Here is a 22489-nt window from a genome sequence, read left to right as displayed (position 1 = left end):
ACCACTAATGTTCAAACATCCTGTTGCCACCTCAGAATGCTCTGCGGGTCTTTCACAATCTCAGATGAATGAATTTTGTTTATGGGTGTGTGCAACTGAGATGTGGGACAAACACACACACTTCAAGGGTATGTTGTGGTGCACCAAACTCACTGGTAAGAACATGGAAAATGAGGAAAAACTGACAGAACATCAGTTAAGACAGAAATAAAACTATTGTGAACAGCTGTAAATGGTCAAAAGTTTGGTCCTACTTGTCATGATCCCTGTCTGTATCTGTCCTTGTCCTCTGGCTCCCCCTTGCGACTGTTCCTAGTGTTGATATTGTCTGAGGTCCCTGTGGGTCTTCATCAATCAATCAATCAATTTTTTTTATATAGCGCCAAATCACAACAAACAGTTGCCCCAAGGCGCTTTATATTGTAAGGCAAGGCCATACAATAATTATGTAAAACCCCAACGGTCAAAACGACCCCCTGTGAGCAAGCACTTGGCTACAGTGGGAAGGAAAAACTCCCTTTTAACAGGAAGAAACCTCCAGCAGAACCAGGCTCAGGGAGGGGCAGTCTTCTGCTGGGACTGGTTGGGGCTGAGGGAGAGAACCAGGAAAAAGACATGCTGTGGAGGGGAGCAGAGATCGATCACTAATGATTAAATGCAGAGTGGTGCATACAGAGCAAAAAGAGAAAGAAACAGTGCATCATGGGAACCCCCCAGCAGTCTACGTCTATAGCAGCATAACTAAGGGATGGTTCAGGGTCACCTGATCCAGCCCTAACTATAAGCTTTAGCAAAAAGGAAAGTTTTAAGCCTAATCTTAAAAGTAGAGAGGGTGTCTGTCTCCCTGATCTGAATTGGGAGCTGGTTCCACAGGAGAGGAGCCTGAAAGCTGAAGGCTCTGCCTCCCATTCTACTCTTACAAACCCTAGGAACTACAAGTAAGCCTGCAGTCTGAGAGCGAAGCGCTCTATTGGGGTGATATGGTACTACGAGGTCCCTAAGATAAGATGGGACCTGATTATTCAAAACCTTATAAGTAAGAAGAAGAATTTTAAATTCTATTCTAGAATTAACAGGAAGCCAATGAAGAGAGGCCAATATGGGTGAGATATGCTCTCTCCTTCCAGTCCCCGTCAGTACTCTAGCTGCAGCATTTTGAATTAACTGAAGGCTTTTTAGGGAACTTTTAGGACAACCTGATAATAATGAATTACAATAGTCCAGCCTAGAGGAAATAAATGCATGAATTAGTTTTTCAGCATCACTCTGAGACAAGACCTTTCTAATTTTAGAGATATTGCGTAAATGCAAAAAAGCAGTCCTACATATTTGTTTAATATGCGCTTTGAATGACATATCCTGATCAAAAATGACTCCAAGATTTCTCACAGTATTACTAGAGGTCAGGGTAATGCCATCCAGAGTAAGGATCTGGTTAGACACCATGTTTCTAAGATTTGTGGGGCCAAGTACAATAACTTCAGTTTTATCTGAGTTTAAAAGCAGGAAATTAGAGGTCATCCATGTCTTTATGTCTGTAAGACAATCCTGCAGTTTAGCTAATTGGTGTGTGTCCTCTGGCTTCATGGATAGATAAAGCTGGGTATCATCTGCGTAACAATGAAAATTTAAGCAATACCGTCTAATAATACTGCCTAAGGAAAGCATATATAAAGTGAATAAAATTGGTCCTAGCACAGAACCTTGTGGAACTCCATAATTAACTTTAGTCTGTGAAGAAGATTCCCCATTTACATGAACAAATTGTAATCTATTAGACAAATATGATTCAAACCACCGCAGCGCAGTGCCTTTAATACCTATGGCATGCTCTAATCTCTGTAATAAAATTTTATGGTCAACAGTATCAAAAGCAGCACTGAGGTCTAACAGAACAAGCACAGAGATGAGTCCACTGTCCGAGGCCATAAGAAGATCATTTGTAACCTTCACTAATGCTGTTTCTGTACTATGATGAATTCTAAAACCTGACTGAAACTCTTCAAATAGACCATTCCTCTGCAGATGATCAGTTAGCTGTTTTACAACTACCCTTTCAAGAATTTTTGAGAGAAAAGGAAGGTTGGAGATTGGCCTATAATTAGCTAAGATAGCTGGGTCAAGTGATGGCTTTTTAAGTAATGGTTTAATTACTGCCACCTTAAAAGCCTGTGGTACATAGCCAACTAACAAAGATAGATTGATCATATTTAAGATCGAAGCATTAAATAATGGTAGGGCTTCCTTGAGCAGCCTGGTAGGAATGGGGTCTAATAAACATGTTGATGGTTTGGATGAAGTAACTAATGAAAATAACTCAGACAGAACAATCGGAGAGAAAGAGTCTAACCAAATACCGGCATCACTGAAAGCAGCCAAAGATAACGATACGTCTTTGGGATGGTTATGAGTAATTTTTTCTCTAATAGTTAAAATTTTGTTAGCAAAGAAAGTCATGAAGTCATTACTAGTTAAAGTTAATGGAATACTCAGCTCAATAGAGCTCTGACTCTTTGTCAGCCTGGCTACAGTGCTGAAAAGAAACCTGGGGTTGTTCTTATTTTCTTCAATTAGTGATGAGTAGAAAGATGTCCTAGCTTTACGGAGGGCTTTTTTTATAGAGCAACAGACTCTTTTTCCAGGCTAAGTGAAGATCTTCTAAATTAGTGAGACTCCATTTCCTCTCCAACTTACGGGTTATCTGCTTTAAGCTACGAGTTTGTGAGTTATACCACGGAGTCAGACACTTCTGATTTAAAGCTCTCTTTTTCAGAGGAGCTACAGCATCCAAAGTTGTCTTCAATGAGGATGTAAAACTATTGACGAGATACTCTATCTCCCTTACAGAGTTTAGGTAGCTACTCTGCACTGTGTTGTTATATGGCATTAGAGAACATAAAGAAGGAATCATATCCTTAAACCTAGTTACAGCGCTTTCTGAAAGACTTCTAGTGTAATGAAACTTATTCCCTACTGCTGGGTAGTCCATCAGAGTAAATGTAAATGTTATTAAGAAATGATCAGACAGAAGGGAGTTTTCAGGGAATACTGTTAAGTCTTCTATTTCCATACCATAAGTCAGAACAAGATCTAAGATATGATTAAAGTGGTGGGTGGACTCATTTACTTTTTGAGCAAAGCCAATAGAGTCTAATAATAGATTAAATGCAGTGTTGAGGCTGTCATTCTCAGCATCTGTGTGGATGTTAAAATCGCGCACTATAATTATCTTATCTGAGCTAAGCACTAAGTCAGACAAAAGGTCTGAAAATTCACAGAAAAACTCACAGTAACGACCAGGTGGACGATAGATAATAACAAATAAAACTGTTTTTTGGGACTTCCAATTTGGATGGACAAGACTAAGAGACAAGCTTTCAAATGAATTAAAGCTCTGTCTGGGTTTTTGATTAATTAATAAGCTGGAATGGAAGATTGCTGCTAATCCTCCGCCCCGGCCCGTGCTACGAGCATTCTGACAGTTAGTGTGACTCGGGGGTGTTGACTCATTTAAACTAACAAATTCATCCTGCTGTAACCAGGTTTCTGTTAGGCAGAATAAATCAATATGTTGATCAATTATTATATCATTTACCAACAGGGACTTAGTAGAGAGAGACCTAATGTTTAATAGACCACATTTAACTGTTTTAGTCTGTGGTGCAGTTGAAGGTGCTATATTATTTTTTCTTTTTGAATTTTTATGCTTAAATAGATTTTTGCTGGTTATTGGTAGTCTGGGAGCAGGCACCGTCTCTACGGGGATGGGGTAATGAGGGGATGGCAGGGGGAGAGAAGCTGCAGAGAGGTGTGTAAGACTACAACTCTGCTTCCTGGTCCCAACCCTGGATAGTCACGGTTTGGAGGATTTAAGAAAATTGGCCAGATTTCTAGAAATGAGAGCTGCTCCATCCAAAGTGGGATGGATGCCGTCTCTCCTAACAAGACCAGGTTTTCCCCAGAAGCTTTGCCAATTATCTATGAAGCCCACCTCATTTTTTGGATACCACTCAGACAGCCAGCAATTCAAGGAGAACATGCGGCTAAACATGTCACTCCCGGTCCGATTGGGGAGGGGCCCAGAGAAAACAACAGAGTCCGACATTGTTTTTGCAAAATTACACACCGATTTAATGTTAATTTTAGTGACCTCCGATTGGCGTAACCGGGTGTCATTACTGCCGACGTGAATTACAATCTTACCAAATTTACGCTTAGCCTTAGCCAGCAGTTTCAAATTTCCTTCAATGTCACCTGCTCTGGCCCCCGGAAGACAATTGACTATGGTTGCTGGTGTCGCTAACTTCACATTTCTCAAAACAGAGTCGCCAATAACCAGAGTTTGATCCTCGGCGGGTGTGTCGTCGAGTGGGGAAAAACGGTTAGAAATGTGAACGGGTTGGCGGTGTACACGGGGCTTCTGTTTAGGGCTACGCTTCCTCCTCACAGTCACCCAGTCAGCCTGCTTTCCCGGCTGCTCGGGATCTGCCAGGGGGGAACTAACGGCGGCTAAGCTACCTTGGTCCGCACCAACTACAGGGGCCTGGCTAACTGTAGAATTTTCCACAGTGCGGAGCCGAGTCTCCAATTCGCCCAGCCTGGCCTCCAAAGCTACGAATAAGCTACACTTATTACAAGTACCGTTACTGCTAAAGGAGGCCGAGGAATAACTAAACATTTCACACCCAGAGCAGAAAAGTGCGGGAGAGACAGGAGAAGCCGCCATGCTAAATCAGCTAAGAGCTAGTAGCTACGCTAAGCTAGCGGATTCCTAAAAACACGCAAAGTGAATAATGTGTAAATAATTTAGAGGTGATTCAGCAGAAGGAGTGCTTTAGTTAAGGCACGTAAAGATTACACTGGGAAACAAATCGTAATCTAGATAACTAGATCAATCTAACTGCGCAGATTAAACAGCTAACAGATACAGAAAAACACCGCTGTGCTCCGGAACAGGAAGTGATACAATACCGCAGTGAGAGCCAACCACCAGTAGAGGCCTTCATGTCTGTGTGCTGTCTTTATCCTTGTATGTCTTTGGTGTTTATTTACGTTCCTGAGTTATTGTAGTCTGGTTTTATCCTGTGTTTCATTCCTGTGTTTATTTTATTAGGATTTTCTTTCTGTATTTATTGTAGTTCGTTCTTCCTGTTTTATTTTGGTGGTCATGGTTTCCTTGAGTGTTTTGTTAACTTTCTTCCTGTGTCTCTCCCCAGCTTTATCAATTAGTGTTTACCGTCACCTGTGTCTCATGTGTGTGATTACTCTCTGTGTATTTATACCCCGGTGTTTCCCCCATGTGTCTGTTCTCTGTCTTGCCATACTGTCTAGTGGTTTCTCGTTCTCTGAACCTCGTTTCCTAGCAATTGTTTAGATTTTGCCTGCTGTTTTGGACACTTTACTTGTGATTGTTTCTCATGTTCTTGGATCATTCTCTGCCTCCCTGACCTCTTGCTTGTTAATCTCCTCACGGACACTGTCTCCAGTTTAGGACTGCTCGCCTATACTGACCTTTGACCTCTGCCTGAGTTATTCATTAAAGACTGTTTTGAACTTGCTAGTGTTATCTCTGATTTGGGGTCTGTACCCATCCCCCCTACCCCTGTGACACCTAGTGATTCCAGAATGACAGTACCGCTGTGGCTACTAGCATCTCCACTCGACTGTTAAACAATGAACGTCAAGCCATGTGGAGATGGTAGCGATACTGATGGTACTGTATTGAACAGTACAGGCAAAAACAAATAAAACTACTTATATGTTCAGACCAAAGTTCAGCGACGACTAAGCAAACAAAAAATGGGTTTGGAGATTAAGTTTAACAAAGCAGTGGTCACAGAGCTTTCTCTTATCATGCACCTGCTGTGTGGAATGATCTCCCTGCGTCAATAAAACAGATTCTGTAGAGACTTTCAAGTCCAGACTTAAGACGCACTTATTTTCCCTTTCGTATAGCTAGCATATTGGCATAGCATGGTAATATACTTCCTACCCTTTTAAATTAATTTATTAGTAAACAGAGTGGGTCACAGGCTGAGCTTTATCTAAAAGTCTGGGTCTTTTTCATGAAGCTTAGGGCTATAGTGGCCAGTAATCACCTAAGTATTTCTTCTGTTTTTCTTGTTGCTTAATGCTGACAAATTATACCTTATTTGTCATCTTTCTGCCTCCTGATTCTGTTTTTTTTCTCTCTGTTTGAGGGGCGGCTCCATCCAGAAGTGGGAATGGATGTCTTCTTCTGCAAGTCACCCGTCCTGTACACCAACATCGACTCCCAAAATTCCCTGTATATATTTGTATTGTTAAGTGTTTCAGTAGCATGGCCCAAGCAGAGGGTCACCCCTTTGAGTCTGGTCTGCTTGAGGTTTCTTCCTCAAATCATCAGCGGGAGTTTATCCTTACCACTGTCACCTGTGTGCTTGCTCTAGGAGTTGGTAAGGTACTTACTTGTGTGAAGCTTTATTGTGATTTGCTTATATATATATATATATATATATATATATATATATATATATATATATATATATACACACACAAGGTCTGTCAATAAAGTATCGTACCTTTTTATTTTTTTCAAAAACTATATGGATTTCATTCATATGTTTTTACCTCAGACATGCTTGAACCCTCGTGCGCATGCGTGAGTTTTTCCACACCTGTCGGTGACGTCATTCGCTTGTGAGCACGCCTTGGGAAAGAGTGGTCCCGCCCCCTTGTCGGATTTTCATTGTCTGGAAATGATGGAATGAAAAGGACTTTTTTTCCATCAGAATTTTTTCAGAAGCTGTTAGAGACTGGCACCTGGAAACCATTCGAAAAATTTATCTGGCTTTCGGTGAAAATTTTACGGGCTTCACAGAGAATAAGGACTTTTACTACAGCTTTCAGGACTGCTTTAAGGACGGTCGGTGCGCCGCGCTCAAAGCTGCGATGATGCGGCACAAACCACTGGATCATTTCTAAACGGATCGCTGTGTGGAGCCGGGACCGTCGTGTGTTCTTTCTCTGGTTATCACAAGAGCTGGACATCAGCCATTTTCCAGCAGATTTCACTTTTAACAAGAGATTTTGTCATGGAAAGCTGCGCGGAGGCTTCGCGCGTCACGACCGATTCGCTGATGAAGCGAGACAAAGGAACACCTCCGTTTCGGAGTGTTAGAGGACAAGTTGGGACATGTCCAGCTCTCCACAATTTCTCTTATACTCACTCGACTGGTAAGCACTGAAAGCCGAGATAGGCATGTCCCCGACAGGCGTGGAAAAACTCATGCATGCGCACGAGGGTTCAAGCATGTCTGACGTAAAAACATATGAATGAAATCCATATAGTTTTTGAAAAAAATAAAAAGGTACGATACTTTAATGCCAGACCTCGTATATATATATATATATATATATATATATATATATACGAGGTCTGTTAGAAAAGTATCGGACCTTTTTATTTTTTTCAAAAACTATATGGATTTGAATCGCGTGTGATTGCATCAGCCAAGCTTGAACCTTCGTGCACATGCGTGAGTTTTTTCACGCCTGTCGGTTGCATCATTCGCCTGTGAGCACGCTTTGTGGGAGGAGTGGTCCAGCCCCCTCTGCGGATTTTCATTGTGAGGAAAATGTCTGAACGGCTGGAGCAGCGCTGCATCAAATTTTTCCAGAAACTGTGAGAGACAGGCAGGTGGACACCATTCGGAAAATTCAGATGGCTTTCAGGGACGATTTTATGGGCATCACACAGATTAAGGAGTGGTACAGCCGGTTTAAAGACGGCGCACAATGGCGGAGGGCGCGCCGCGCTCCAAGCGGTGATCGACAGGCTGAAACGACCAGATCATTTCCAAACTGAATGCTGTGTTGATCTGGGACGTCGTTTGACTACCAGAGAAATGGCAGAAAAGGTGGACATAGCACTTTCCCGGCACATTCCACTGTTAAAGGAGATTTTGTCATGAAAACAGGAGCGGAGGAATTTGCCACGGAGCTGCTAATGGCGCGGAATGAAAGCACCTCTGTGTTGGTCTCATAGGACATGTTGTGACATGCTCAGCTCTTCGACAGTTTCTCGGATACTCACTCGACTGAAAAGCCACCCAAAGCCGTCTGAATCTTCCGAATGGTGGAAGAGCTGGGCATGTCCCGTGAGACTTCCAACATGGAGGTGCTTTTTGTTTTGCGCCATTAGCGGCTCCGTCCTGACGTGCAAATTCCGCCGCACGTCTTTCATTACAAAATCTCCTGTAACAGTGTAATGTGCCGAAAAAGTGCTATGTCCACCTCTCTTGCCATTTCTCTGGTAGTCAGATGACGTCCCGGATCAACACAGCCTTCACTTTGGAAATGATCTGGTCGTTTCAGCCTGTCGATGGCCTCTTGAAGCGCGGCGCACCCTCAGCTGCTGTGGGCCGTCTTTAATCTGGTTGTAATGCTCCTTAATCTGTGTGATGCCCATAAGATCTTCATCGAAAGCCATCTGAATTTTCCAAATGGTGTCCACATGGCTGTCTCTCACAGTTTCTGAAAAAATTTTGATGCAGCAAAGCGGCAGTCGCTCGGCCATTTTCCTGACAATGAAAATCCGCCGAGGGGGCTGGACCACTCCTCCCACAAAGCGTGCTCACAGGCGAATGACGCAACCGACAGGCGTGAAAAAACTCACGCATGCGCACGAAGGTTCAAGCTTGGCTGATGCAATCACACGTGATTCAAATCCATATGGTGTTTGCAAAAAATAAAAAGGTCTGTTACTTTTCTATCAGACCTCGTGTGTGTGTGTGTGTGTGTATGTGTGTGTGTGTATATATATATATATATATATATATATATATATATATATATAAATTGAATTGAATAGGTGGTGACGGAAGACCTCAAACGCAGTACACTTCTCACTCATGGTAATGGTAACATGACACTTAACTAAACTGACTAAACCAATTGAACTACAAAAACACAATAAATCAATAACACTAACAACACAGTTAAACTAACATGAACCACAATAATAACATTTAAAACCCCAAACTCCCATGGTGCATTGCAGCACAACCTCCATTGTTCACTGTTGTTAGCTTACATTGCTAATTTCTCCAAAAATATTAGTCTGCTTCCTGTCCTATGGACTTTCTGTTTTAAGAGCGTTCATCCTTCGCCCAAAATACATAAGCATACCAAATGGCAAATGTCAGCTCTCTCCAGTTTCTCCGTGATCAAAGCCTTTTCAGGTTTCAAATCCCGCAAAACCTGGAGAGTTCGCTGTGCTGCGAGATCTCAGCAACATTGAGAACTGCACTGAGATGCTCTGATCAGGCTGCACTTTAACCGCTGCATACGGACAACACCATTAACATCGCAACATACAACTATTTTTATATTGTGCCTAAAACTCTCATGAATATCTGGGTTTATAGACGTTGTTATTGTGTTTGTTTTATGTAAACATGCGAGAATCACAGGCTGTCTCTCCGTTATTTTCAATGAGAGCTGCTGTGAGCTCCACTCGTTTCCTGATCATGTCGTTCTGGGGGAAAGTCAAGTTTGCTCTTTAACGTCTTGATTATTGTTCTTTACAACACTGTTTGTCCTCTTTGTTCCAGACTAATATATATAATATGTCTGAAATTCGGTTTGCGTTTATTAAATTCCACACAGATTAAACGAAGCAGACACGGATTATTTGTTATAATTGTTTTAGCAAGTTTTCAGGGTACCATGCATGCAGTCTCTTATTAATGTGATGAAAACCATAAAAAATACATTTTTGTAGTATAATATTCATTTACAACTGTCATCATGTGGATTCTCTATGTTGTTTTGACTGCAGCAACTCTCTGGCGCGCAAGGGATTATGGGATACATGAAAACCCTGGATACACATGCACACACATAATAGTGAAGTGTACATCATATCACGTGACCAAGGTTGGGTAGGATTACTTTGAAATGTAATCAGATTACAAGTAATCCAAATGTATGTACATACATACATGTAATCCACATGTATTATTTCAAAGTAATCCTACCAAATCTTGCACGTGACAGTGTTCACAGTAATGACAAGGTTCAAATGTCAAATTCTTACTGCAATTCCAAGGCTCATAACACAGCAGCTATAGCATGTTATATGCTCAAGCCATCTTTTGAAGGGACTCTGCCTTGTAGTTCCACCACAGTTGGCAGATATACAATGAAGTGCAAAAAGTCATAAAAAGTGTAACTTTCACATAATGACTGCACATTTAACTTTTTTTTTTTTTTTTTTTTTGGTCAAGGGCATTGCACTGAGCACAGATCTTCCTAAAATGCCTATACATATCATCATCATCATCATCTGTCAGATTATCACACAGAAAATGGCCTAATTATTTACGAGTATCAGCTTTTGGCAATCGATTCGCATTCAGCGGAAAAAAAGCACAAATTTGGATGTTCTTCAGCTTTCTGCATCGAACACCTATATTACTCTTTGAGCAATTATACTGTTATTTATTGTTATATGCTGTATTTCAGACAGCCACGAGACCTAAATGTTAATGTGGTTCATACTCTGGAACAGTAGGTGGCGGTAATAAACCATATATTTCACGTGTGCCGCTGGTTACTCACAAAAAGAAGAATAAACCAGCGTCAGACAACAATATTCAAACACTTTTCCTCCGCCCCCTTTTCAGAAACAGAAACTAAACGGCAAATATTAAACGACAGCAGGGAGAAAAAAAAAATGGGCTCCTCGCTGGACACTCCGGCCAAATGTATCATTTGTAGGGAGTTGACTCGAAACCCCGTTACTCTGAAGTGCAGGCACCGATTTTGCCAGAGATGTCTGAGTGATTTCTGGAGCGCGGGCAGCGGGCCGTATCGCTGTCCTTACTCGACCTGTGGGAGCGTTTACCAGAGGCTGCCGTTCGAGGTCCCCGCCAGGACCCTGGTCACCGCAAGTACGAGTCCACACAGCACACACGCCGAAAACACTGTGATCTTCATGATACCGGCGGCCTTTTGTGCAATGTTCCTTTGCATTAGCAAGAAGTAAAAAGTCGAAGTGTGAGCGGAAGTTGGCTAACACCAGTAGTTTTAGAGCCTAATAATCACGAAATGGGGGTAAAAAGTAACGAAATGGAGCAGACTGACTCCAGATATCGCTTAATTACTTTTATTTAATTATTTTGGAGCGAAATGGGGACTGATGATAACGAAACGGGGGGTAAAACGCAACGAAATGGAGCAGACTGACCCAGACCGACTCCATATATGATTAAATGTGATTCAATTAATTACTTTTATTTAATTATTTTTAAGCGAAATGGGACTGATAACGAAACGGAGGTTAAACCTAGCGAAATGGAGCAAAAACAAAAGCTAAACAATTAAAAGTAATTATTTGGAGTCAGTCTGGTTCAGTCTGCTGCATTTCGTTACATTTTACCCCATTTCGTGATTATCAGTACCAATTTCGCTCCATTTCGTATTTTAGTATGGCCCGTAGTTTCCTGCGCATAATCCGATTACTGCCCTTTTTCTATACAAGGTCATATATAGATTATGTTGTTCACATGAGTTTTTTAAAGAATATTCCAATCATTCCTGTTTACATGTAACAGAGCAAAGTCTGATTTATGACTCAAAGTCTCATTACATCCTCTGCCCTGTGTGCTGCAAAAGTCTGACTGCTGTGTTTTAATGTCTCCAATGTACGCGTCGGATATACGCAAACTTGACTACATCCGGGTCTTTCGTAACCTAGCAGACACCATATAGCCCGATATACTCTTACGAGCGCCACTAGCTTAGTTTATGGCAAGCTAAAAGTGGACGCTCTCATTTTTGCCAAACTTCTATACAGCTTTTGTATATTCTGTGTTAGTACACGCCTGTGGCCAACATGCTTGATGAATTGCTGCGCAAAAAGTAGTTCCCAGATAACTATGATGTTTGGCACAAGAACTTGTGTATCTTGTGTGTTTTTACACCTAAATGATCGTAAGTCAAAACTCACACTCATCAAGTAGCATCTTCTCATGTCAACAAATTCAGTGCCATTTTGCAGACAACCGGACACTGGGTCAGGCAAAAGTAGTCCAACGAGCTCCATCTGTGGGTGAGCTATCCCACAATGCCAAAATAGATATTTCGATCCAACGAAAGTGGCACGCTGAGCAGGGTGACAGCCCAAGAGTGTGAGTCGCGGAAGTACAAATTCTTGCTTTCAGATTCGCCACTTCACCAGAAGTGACCTGTACCCGCACGTGTTAATTAGATTACTGTTTATTCTGATTATGAACCTATTCAGGTTAAAGTAATCAGAAATTATCTTTACATGACATTGTGTTAATCTGATTAAGATTATTAGACTCTGTGTAAATTGATACTAGTGGGGGTTTGACAGTGAATATCTATATTTTAATGGATGATTTTCAAGTTGCCGCTAGAGCAGCTCCTACGCGCATGTGTGATGACGTCACAACTCTTTCCGGTTAGGGAGATGCGGTTTGCCGCTATTTTTTTTCTGTATGACAAGGTTGCTTTTCGTCCCACACATGGACGAGTCACGTTCAGCTCATCGGATCTTTAGTTATTGATCCATTCAGATATCATATCATCAACGTCGGATTTGGGAGGTTGGACAACAGTCAAACGGAATGCTGACAGTACGGGAGCTATGCAAACGATGAGGAACCATCAAAACAGAAAGGAAAACGGAATAAGACGATTTGAAGTTGTCGTCGGGATTTGTTCACATTTTTCAGCAGTTAGAAAATACTCCCGAAGTGCCAGCCAGCTACAGGAGCAAAGCTGGATGATGGTTAAACGATGTCTCCGAAAGTCAACATAAATCCAGATTTCTTGTTTTGGCTTCGGTGTCCTTTGTTAGTGCCGTGTGACCGGGCCTTTACAGGGCTGTATGCTTAGCTTTTTCACTAGGAGCACAGGTGCTCCTAAATGAAAAAATTTAGGAGCACAGATAAAAATTTAGGAGCACTGTGAAATTTCTTGATACGATTTTATTAACGCAAAGACACGTACTGTACAGAGAGTACCTTTCCTACACACACATGCACATTTTATATGATTCTAATGTTGTATTTATTTCATTGTTTTTTACTTCCTTTTCTATCATTATTTACATCATTGCTTTTGTCCATTTCATTACTTTTTGCTGTGTATTTCTTGTATTATCTTAAACCCTCACACACACATAACATCCCCGTCCCACTTTTTATACTCAGGTCGCCTGCTATGCTTAGCTACATTCAACCAACGGTCCACAGCACACACTCTCACACACACACACACTTGTCAATTTGTACAGATGTGGGAATGGTTTTCTCTATGGGATATACAGTGGTCCCTCGTTTATCGTAGGAGTTACGTTCTAAAAATAGCCAGCGATAGGCGAAATCCGCGAAGTGGCCAGCGTTATTTTTTACAATTATTATAGACATTTTAAAGCTGTAAAACCCCTCACTACACACTTTATACAAGGTCTGTCCAAAAAGTATCGGACCTTTTTATTTTTTGCAAAAACCATATGGATTTGAATCACGTGTGATTGCATCAGCCAAGCTTGAACCTTCGTGCACATGCGTGAGTTTTTTCACGCCTGTCGGTTGCGTCATTTGTCTGTGAGCAGGCTTTGTGTGAGCACTGGTCCAACCCTCTCGTCAGATTTTTATTGCGAATAAATGTCTGAACGATTTGGAGCTTTGCTGCATCAAATTTTTCCAGAAACTGTGAGAGACCTCCAAGTGGACACCGTTCGGAAAATTTAGATGGCTTTCAGCGACGATTTTATGGGTATTACACAGATTAAGGAGTGCTCCAGCCGGTTTAAAGACCGGCCACAGCGTCTGAGAGCACGGCGCACTCCGAGCGCCGATCAACAGGCTGAAACCCCGCTGAAACAACTAGATCATTTCCAACGTGAAGGCTTTCTTGATCCGGGACGTCGTCTGACTTTCACAAAAAAGGCAGAAGGCATGGATATCAGCACTTTTTCGGCACATTCTACTGTTACAGGAGTTTTTTCATGGAAAGAGAAGCGGAGGATTGCGCCACTGTGCCGCTCATGGCGCGGGACAAAACCACCTCCGTGTTGGTCTCACAGGACGGCTTTCAGGTGGCTTTCAGACGGCTTCTGGTGGCTTTTCAGTCGTGTGACTATCCGAGAAATTGTACATGAGCTGGACATGCCCCAACATGTCCTGTGAAGCTTCATCACGGTGTTGTTTTGCGCCATGCAGCACCGCCGCGACGCGCGGAATTCCTCCGCTCCTCTTTCCATGACAAAAACTCCTGTAACAGTGGAATGTGCCGAAAAGGTACTGATGTCCACGTCTCCTGCCATTTTTGTGTAAGTCAGACGATGTCCCGGATCAACAAAGCCTTCACGTTGGAAATGATCTGATTGTTTCAGCGGGGTTTCAGCCTGTCGATCGGCGCTCGGAGCGCGGTCCGCTCTCAGACGCTGTGGGCGGTCTTTAAACCGGCTGGAGCACTCCTTAATCTGTGTAATCCCCATAAAATCGTCCCTCAAAGCCACATGAATTTTCCGAATGGTGTCCACCTGGAGGTCTCTCACAGTTTCTGGAAAAAATTGATGCAGCAAAGCTCCAATTCGTTCAGACATTTATTCGTAATAAAAATCCGACGAGAGGGGTGGACCACTGCTCACAAAGCCTGCTCACAGGCGAATGACGCAACCGACAGGCGTGAAAAAACTCACGCATGCGCACGAAGGTTCAAGCTTGGCTGATGCAATCACACGTGATTCAAATCCATATGGTTTTTGCAAAAAATAAAAAGGTCCGATACTTTTTGGCATGAGCATTTTCTCACTTTTCTCTCGTGTGTAAACACTCTCAAAGTTCAAACCTGAGTAGAAAAATCCCTGCCCCCCTACTCCCTAATTCAAGGGGGTACATATGCTTGTTCCCCATGTTGAAAATATACCCCCTATCTAGGGAAAACCTTCAGACAATCACCCCCCTATCATGGGCTTTTTTGCATGATATTTTTTTATAATTTTATTTTTTTACTGGGGTCTGATGAAAAACTACCCCCTTTTTCAAAAATCTCGGGAGATGGTTTGAAAATAGGGCTGCCACAAATGACTATTTTGATAGTCGACTAGTCAACGATTATTTTTGCGATTAGTCGACTAGTCGGCTCATACAGAATTTCCTAAATTAAGGTCTGCAGCATTTTCAGAGAAGCATCGGGATGAAAACATGAACATTTCCAAATCAGTGACTTTCTTAGACTTCATTTACATCAATCATTCAGAAATACAAACAGTGTGGTACTTTATAGTAAATCTGTGTCAGGTAGGCAGTTCTGAAAAAGTAAATGTCCATGCTGGAAGGAGACAAGTGAGGGAAGCCAACAAGACACAACTCTGCAACATTTTTATTTTTATCTTCATTTTACTTATAGTCCCAACTTTTTCTGATTTGTGGTTGTTTCTGTTGCATTTCTAAAATTACAGAACTGCTTTAAAGAAAAGTGTGAACATTTTATTGTGTTTTAAAACTTTGTGGCGCAAATGCAAACACCAAACTCTTATAAAGAGGAAAAAATACCTGGACATGTGCAGGAAAACTGATATAAACTGAACAGAACAATGCAGGCTGATTTGACTCCTCATATTTTTTGTATAAATAAATCAGAATAAAATAAGAGGTGACTCACTTTGAAATGAATAAAACATATAGCTGCAGCTTATAATAACTTTGGAAAATAACAAAAATCAGCAGCTTGTATTTTTATTCTGACTCCAGTTCATTTAGTGTGATGAAGTCATTTGTTTCTCCTCATCGCTTAAGATTGAACAAAAAAAATACCTTTGGAAAATAGCAGCTGTTAAAGTTCAGAGTTCTCACTTGCTTTTTGTGATCTGTGCCTCTGAACATCACTGCAGCAGGGTTTTATTTTTTATCCAGTGTTTGCGTCATTTTTCCTCAGTTCATTCATATATTCTCATTTTTAAGCATGTTTTTAAGGATATTTGACCGTTTATTTCATCTCATGATCTCATAAATTCAGTATACGACGTGCACATGGTGTGAACAGGACGGTGCCATCAGAAAAACACCGGTAGAGAAAGAGCAGAGAAAAGAAAAGTAAAGTGGGGTTTTTTTTGTTGTTGTTTTGTTTTATGTTCACTCGGGTTAAAATCCTCTCTCCCTGCTCCGCGCTCGCTGTGTCACATGCACTGATGGTTCTCAGCAGAATGTAACGTCTCGTGCCTCCGTTCGCAGTCTGCAGCGAGTTGACTCCGCGCGCACACACACACAGCTCCTCCGGTAAACTGCGCGTTTTAGACGGCTTTGAACAAGATGGCCACCGTTTTAATCAGCCGTCTTATCCAAGTTTGAACGTTCAAATGACGGCAGGACGGCTCGATAGGCCGCGAAAGGTGAACCGCGTTAGCGAGGGACCACTGTATTTATTTTAGGAGCAAAATGCGAATGAAAGGGTTGAAATACATTGTCGCACACGTGCGCCCGTTTTATTTTTTTTCCTCGCACAATCAAATTTTAGGCGCAGTATGCGAGCAAAACGCTCGCACTGTACAGCGCTGCTTTACGTCGACATTAAGACAGTACATTAATATTAAAATTATGTAATTAACAGGAAATAAAAAAGGGTTCTTCCTCTAAAAACTGTTGAGGTCTAAGGTTCTAAAAAACATTCTGAACTCACATTCCATTCCAACTCATAGAAATGTTTCATAATTTATTACCACCCTTGAAAAATTCTAGCTACCGATTTTTAAAAACACTGCCCAATCGAGAGCCCGTTGATCCTCACGGGCAACGTGCTACTTTCCTTTACAGTTGTACAGACTCTCAAATTTTTAAGATTTAAGTCATAAAATTAATTTTTAGGACCACTATAATTTTATTTTGGCCATGGATATCATTATGGCAACCATAACTGTGTTGGTAGGTTATTATTACGGCAGTGACATGACATCCTGATTCTCACCTTAATCTTAACCGCAATATCCCAAATAACCTAGATCTTACAGAGATACATGAGCTCAAACAATAACTGAAACAAGATACAGGGGTAGAGAAATCCACTGGTCAGAGGTTGCGGACCAGTAATTTTTGGCCTATGTCTAGTAGATATGTTCCCCTGCTTGACTGATGTTTAGTTAAAAATCTTGTTGGTCTTGTGATTAAAAGTCTTTACCTGGGCCACTACTTCAGACCAGGAGGACCAGTAGCAAAATTAGTGCTATTGGTCCTCCTGACCAGTAGGCTCAAAAAATATTTCTGTAACCCCGAAGAAATGTTGGTTGATATGAAGGAAGTTAAAAAATGAAAAGTCTTCTGTCAGAGAATCAAACCTCTGTGTCCTGTTTGACAAGTGGGGATACTTACCGCTATACTAACGAGGAGCTAGCAATACACACTGAGTCACAGAACATAAATTACGGCAGCTGCCATAAGAATAGCCCCACAATGTAGAGTTACTGCTTCCGTAATTGTAACCACTTTTATTTATTAGCCTTTAAATAGGGGATCTATAATATGACATTGCCAGTATGATCAAAATTCACATAGTCTAGAAAAACCTAATCAGTACTTCTCCTGTAGAGAAAAAAAACAAACAAAAAAAAAACAGAGCCTTTAACTGCTTACGATAGCGACCATAGACTGCATGTGTACTGACAAAACTTGTGTGACGTCACATCACCCATTGTTTTTCTACAGAGATCCGGAAGAGCTGAAATGAAGCCCGTGCCTGGGCTGCATTGTGTATGGCACCATGTTCACAGCAGCTAAACGACAAACTCATTAATGCATAAAGGGGTGGAGTATGGATGGCTCTAAGTGTAACAAGAGACCTGAACATGCCCCTCTCTTAGAGTTCAAGCCACTTAACCGCCGTTTGAGTGTTTATTAAATCACAATTTTGGGGACTGCGCAGTGTTCTCCTAACAGTTTACTTGGTTGTGGACACTGAGTTGTGAGCCATGTATTTTCTCAGTAATCATACATTAAGTGGACCTGAGGGGTGAAGCTACAGACGACCGTTAAAAGTACTAACACCGTTAGCATACAATATTAAATCAGACAAGAGTTTCACTCAGTGTGAACACTGCACCAACAAGCTGTATTATTCCAGGTGTCTGGAATAAAAGTTTTACTACAAACAAACAAACACAGCCTCCCCTACCAGCCACATTGAGCGGACAATTGAGCTAAAGACAAGAGGCAGAGACACTCCACTCAGCAGTTGTCACTCAGACACCACCCCGCCCCACAATTTTACAGAACTTTATGGCCTAGAACATCTTAAAAAAGAAAAAAATAATAATAATGTTGTCATGGAGACCGAAACTATCTATAGAAACCATTACTTTTTTGTGCTAGGCTGTAAATGTGTTTATTTCTGCTCTAAAATTGGACATTATAACAAGAAAAGATACCCTATGTGAAAGTTCTGATTTTAAGCTAGCCTCAAGTGGTCAGTCAAGGTACTGCACTTTGGCATTGACTTAATTTCACGTGGTGTCAGGTTGCTGATTGGTAGCGACCCATACAGATAGCAATGTCATAGATCATGTGGGGGCTTCCCTCAATTTGCGAGAGGGAGGCTGGGAAGCATACAGTAACAGCCAATCAAAGTAGAGATGCACAGTGATGTCAGCTGGCTGCCTGCTCAAATAAAATAATTCATCATGGGAAAACACTCCAAAATGGCTTATTTCTGTATAAATCTAATATGTCTCACATATATTTTGTAAACATAAGTGAGAAATAAACACTTCTAAATCTAAAAATGCTGTTTTTGAAACCATGTAACACCTCTGAAGAGATTTACAAGACATCTTATGGCTGTTACTTGTTAGCAACCTCACGTGATGCATGTACTTGGGTACATGCATCACATGAGGTCAAAAGGTAGCTTCCGGTAATTTCAAAACCTCACGTGTGCGCACATGCATGTCCTCCTGAAAATGGCGTTAAAAGGAAAAAAAAAAAATTTTTGGTGGAATTCCCCCCAGATAAATATGTTCTTGTCATGAAAATGAGTTGTAATTCTGCAGCATGTTTCAAAATCGACATTATAATGCTTGAGTTTTAGGAGAAACTACATTTTCTCAATTTTGTGAAATTTGAAAGGCCATACAGCTTTAAAGGTTACTTCCCTTTATACCTTACCTCCAGCGTTGCCAGGTCTGTGTGATTAAAAGCAGCTAAATTAAAAAATGAAACCACAAAACTAGCCCTACCCAGAAATATGTTCATTAAAAAAACATAGAATAAAGTCTGACAGCATTGCTGTCGTTTGGTCTGTGACATCGGCAGGCAGATTATTCCATAGTATGGGACCACATACTCCTTCATCACCTTTGGAACACACTTGCATCCCGAGTCCACAGCGCATGTGATTATATATAAGCCTTAACAACTTCTGTGAGGTACTCGAGTGCACAGCCAGTCACTGTTTTCTATGTCATCAACACAATTTTAAAATTTGCTCTCACAGTTGAGGGAAGCCAGTGGGAGGAGGTCAAAACAAGTGATAAATTAGACTCCTTGGTGCTGTGTTCTCAATTATCTGGAGGCATCTTGTGCTCCTATGGAGAGTACAAGTTGTAGTAATACATTCAAGTTTTTCTCCAATGTGAAAATCCCAACTTTCACCTCAAAGTCCAAACATATTGAGCCCTAATGAGGGATGATGGCAGTTTCATGTGAGGTTTTACTACAAACGTGCGGATTCAGCCATCCCTCTTATAATTTGTGCTTGTGTTCTAATTAAAGGTACATCCAGCAACACCGAAAGCAACTCAAGTAACTCAACACTGACGAGACCCTCGCTGTTCAGGCAAGTCTGCGGGAAGAGAAAGGCCAGTGTGGCTGTACTGGAGCAAACTGGAACAAAGCGTTCACGTGTGGAATTTCCTTGTGAAATATCTGATGCTGAGCCTGCTACCACTTCTTTGTCAGATAACTCAGGCCAGTCCACTGATGCAGAGCCATCCAGTAAAGATAAAAGCCCCGAATCAGAGCATGCTGGTAACACGCCATCATCTCATGGTAGTGACGCAGTCAGTGATGTCCCACAAGTCATCTCAAACCAACACGAACCAGAAGAATTCATTACAGTGATCGAATCTGACAGCTCAGATGAAGTAGATATATGTGACTCTGCTGTTCTTGTAACACCTAAGAAAGGCAGACAAATCACTGCTTCAGATGCAAACTCAGGCAGCTCTTCAAGTGTTTCATCTCCAGAAAAAGATCAGCCACCTGTCAACAAGGCAAGCCCAACAGTCAAACATTCTGGAGACACCTCAGGATATCTGAGAAATGTTGGCATCTTTCTCAAACCAACAAGCAAAGATACCAATCCTGTGCTTTGCCACTACTGCCCGAGCACCGTGCAGCAGATTGCAGTGAAGACCTGTTTGGTGTGTGGAGCATCGATGTGTGCTGAGCACCTTCGCCCTCACCTGGATTCACCTGTGTTCCAGAGTCATACTTTGGTTTCTCCCTTGGAAGATCTTTCTCTCTGGAAGTGCCAGGAGCACCAGGAGATGAACCGTATCTATTGTCGGCAGTGTGCGACTTGTGTGTGCACTGTGTGTACTGTGATTGGCTCGCACCGTGACCATCTCTGCATCAGCATCAAGGAGGCCGAGAGAGAGCTCAGGGTAAGAGTGTAGGCCTGACAGAAATTATGATTTGACAATGTGATACGCTGTTCTGAAATAATACCTGCCCCTTCTGTTTTCTAATTTTAAATTATTTCAGACAGTCACACAAAATTAAACATAAATCAAAGGTAACCTTAGTAAACACACAGTAGTTTGTTTTTTTGTCGTTAGAACTTATTAGCAGGGAAAGCACAGGATTAATGAAATCATTCCGTGAGTGGGTCAGTAAAATCTTCCCATAGTTCTGTAAAAACTACTACAAATTCAGCTGTGAAATTTTGGGTTGTAGTAGATGTAAGTGTGTACCAGTTAACCTCTTATTTTGGACCATGTTGGCTTCTTTTACCATAATGGATCCCTGTCTGATATTCCCTGTAACTAGCAGTTAAAGGATAGGCATGGAGTCAGTAAGTGAGTGAGTGGGTCAGCAAAATTTCCCCCAAGAACTCTGCAAAATCTACAGAATATTCAGCTTTGAAATGATTGTGATAGATACATTTGAAGACCAGCGAAGTTCTGATTTTGGGCCATGTTGGCATCTATTAACATAATAGTTCAAATTAATTATTTGATATATCCTTTTAAAACAGGATCGTTGGCACGGTGTTACATGTCTGAGCTTGTTCAGACATTTACTAAATGTTTTGTTTACATGCCATTTATAAAACCTTGTTGCTAATCGCAAGATCCTGGTGGGCACTATTGCTTGTTGTGGTGCAGATCCGAGTGCAATTACCCTGTTTACATGTGCCCAAGCCAATAGAAGTGAGTTAGGTCTGAAAATCCCTTTTCCCACTGGACCAAGGGATTTGGATCTTTTCATAGTTGCTGGGTCACCTTTAGATTTTCAAAAGATAATCTTTAAAAATTTTATTTAATGAACAGTGAGTTGTAGAGCGAGAAGAACATGTAGTTCCATGGAATTTGTCTTTTGTGCTATTATTACTCCCTTGAGTTGTCACTGTGCTCTTGGAGGAATTTTGGAAAGTCAACCACTACTAGTAAGCCTTAGTGTTGCCACCTTTTTGCCATTTGGAGACAGCAGTTCATGTCATTGTTCTTTGAAGTCCCACATCCTTAGAGGTAGCTTCCGAAATCCTCCTCGACTGATGTAGAATCACCTTGTACCTCACCCTCCTCTGAAATTTCTTTTAATGCTGGCATAGTGTGCTACTGGATGAGACATTTCAGCCAGTTTTATGCTGCTGAAATGGTCCTATTTAATGAATATGAATTGAATATTTGATTGCACAAGGCTGGCGGTATTCAGTGCTGGGTGAGCAAATATATTGCAGTTTGGTAGATTTGAGGTTTGAGTAACTAAAGGGCAAATATATTCCACACATGCCTGAAGCCCATTTGGAAGAAGGCTTGTTTCATGAGAAATGGAAGAATTCAGAAGGTGGCAGATATTTGTATAAACAGAGTAATTGTGGTCTGTACTGAAATAGGTTTATATATTCCCTGAATAGTTTAAAGAAATCAATGATCATTTTAATAAATGGAGCATTTTAAAATTTCTGTTACCAGGGAAGCCTGAAAGACAAGATCAAACAACTACAGGAAGAGGAACACCAAACAATGCAGAGAATGGCTGAATTTACCCAGATGAAAAAGAACTCCCAAGTAAGAGTGTCAATTTTATTGTGACCACTGATTCATATATGTATTAGCTAGTACGTGTACACATTTGCATCTAGAGAAATTGATTTGTAATGTTATGCATATGGGTGGATAGCATAAGCGTTAGATCATCTTAATCAGAATAAATTGATTTATGGTACAGATTTTGACTACACTGGCTAAACTGGCGGT

General features: G+C 41.3%; 1 protein-coding gene across 1 annotated transcript in view; it reads left to right on the top strand.

The window, feature by feature from the left end:
• The first annotated feature begins 10635 nt into the window (after positions 1 to 10635).
• si:dkey-29p10.4 (E3 ubiquitin/ISG15 ligase TRIM25) overlaps positions 10636 to 22489 on the top strand; it is a 30219-nt gene continuing 18365 nt past the window's right edge. Inside the window, exons 1-4 of the mRNA XM_034176267.1 lie at positions 10636 to 10677; positions 10708 to 10934; positions 19779 to 20671; positions 22205 to 22300. Of these exons, the coding sequence (XP_034032158.1) occupies positions 10718 to 10934; positions 19779 to 20671; positions 22205 to 22300 (1206 nt within the window). The 5' untranslated portion in view covers positions 10636 to 10677; positions 10708 to 10717. The remainder of the gene's footprint in view (positions 10678 to 10707; positions 10935 to 19778; positions 20672 to 22204; positions 22301 to 22489) is intronic.

Source organism: Thalassophryne amazonica, chromosome 8 (assembly GCF_902500255.1).
Source record: "Thalassophryne amazonica chromosome 8, fThaAma1.1, whole genome shotgun sequence".
Classification (NCBI taxonomy): domain Eukaryota; kingdom Metazoa; phylum Chordata; class Actinopteri; order Batrachoidiformes; family Batrachoididae; genus Thalassophryne; species Thalassophryne amazonica.
Note: the sequence above shows the minus strand (reverse complement) of the source record. Positions and strands in the feature narration are given on the sequence as shown.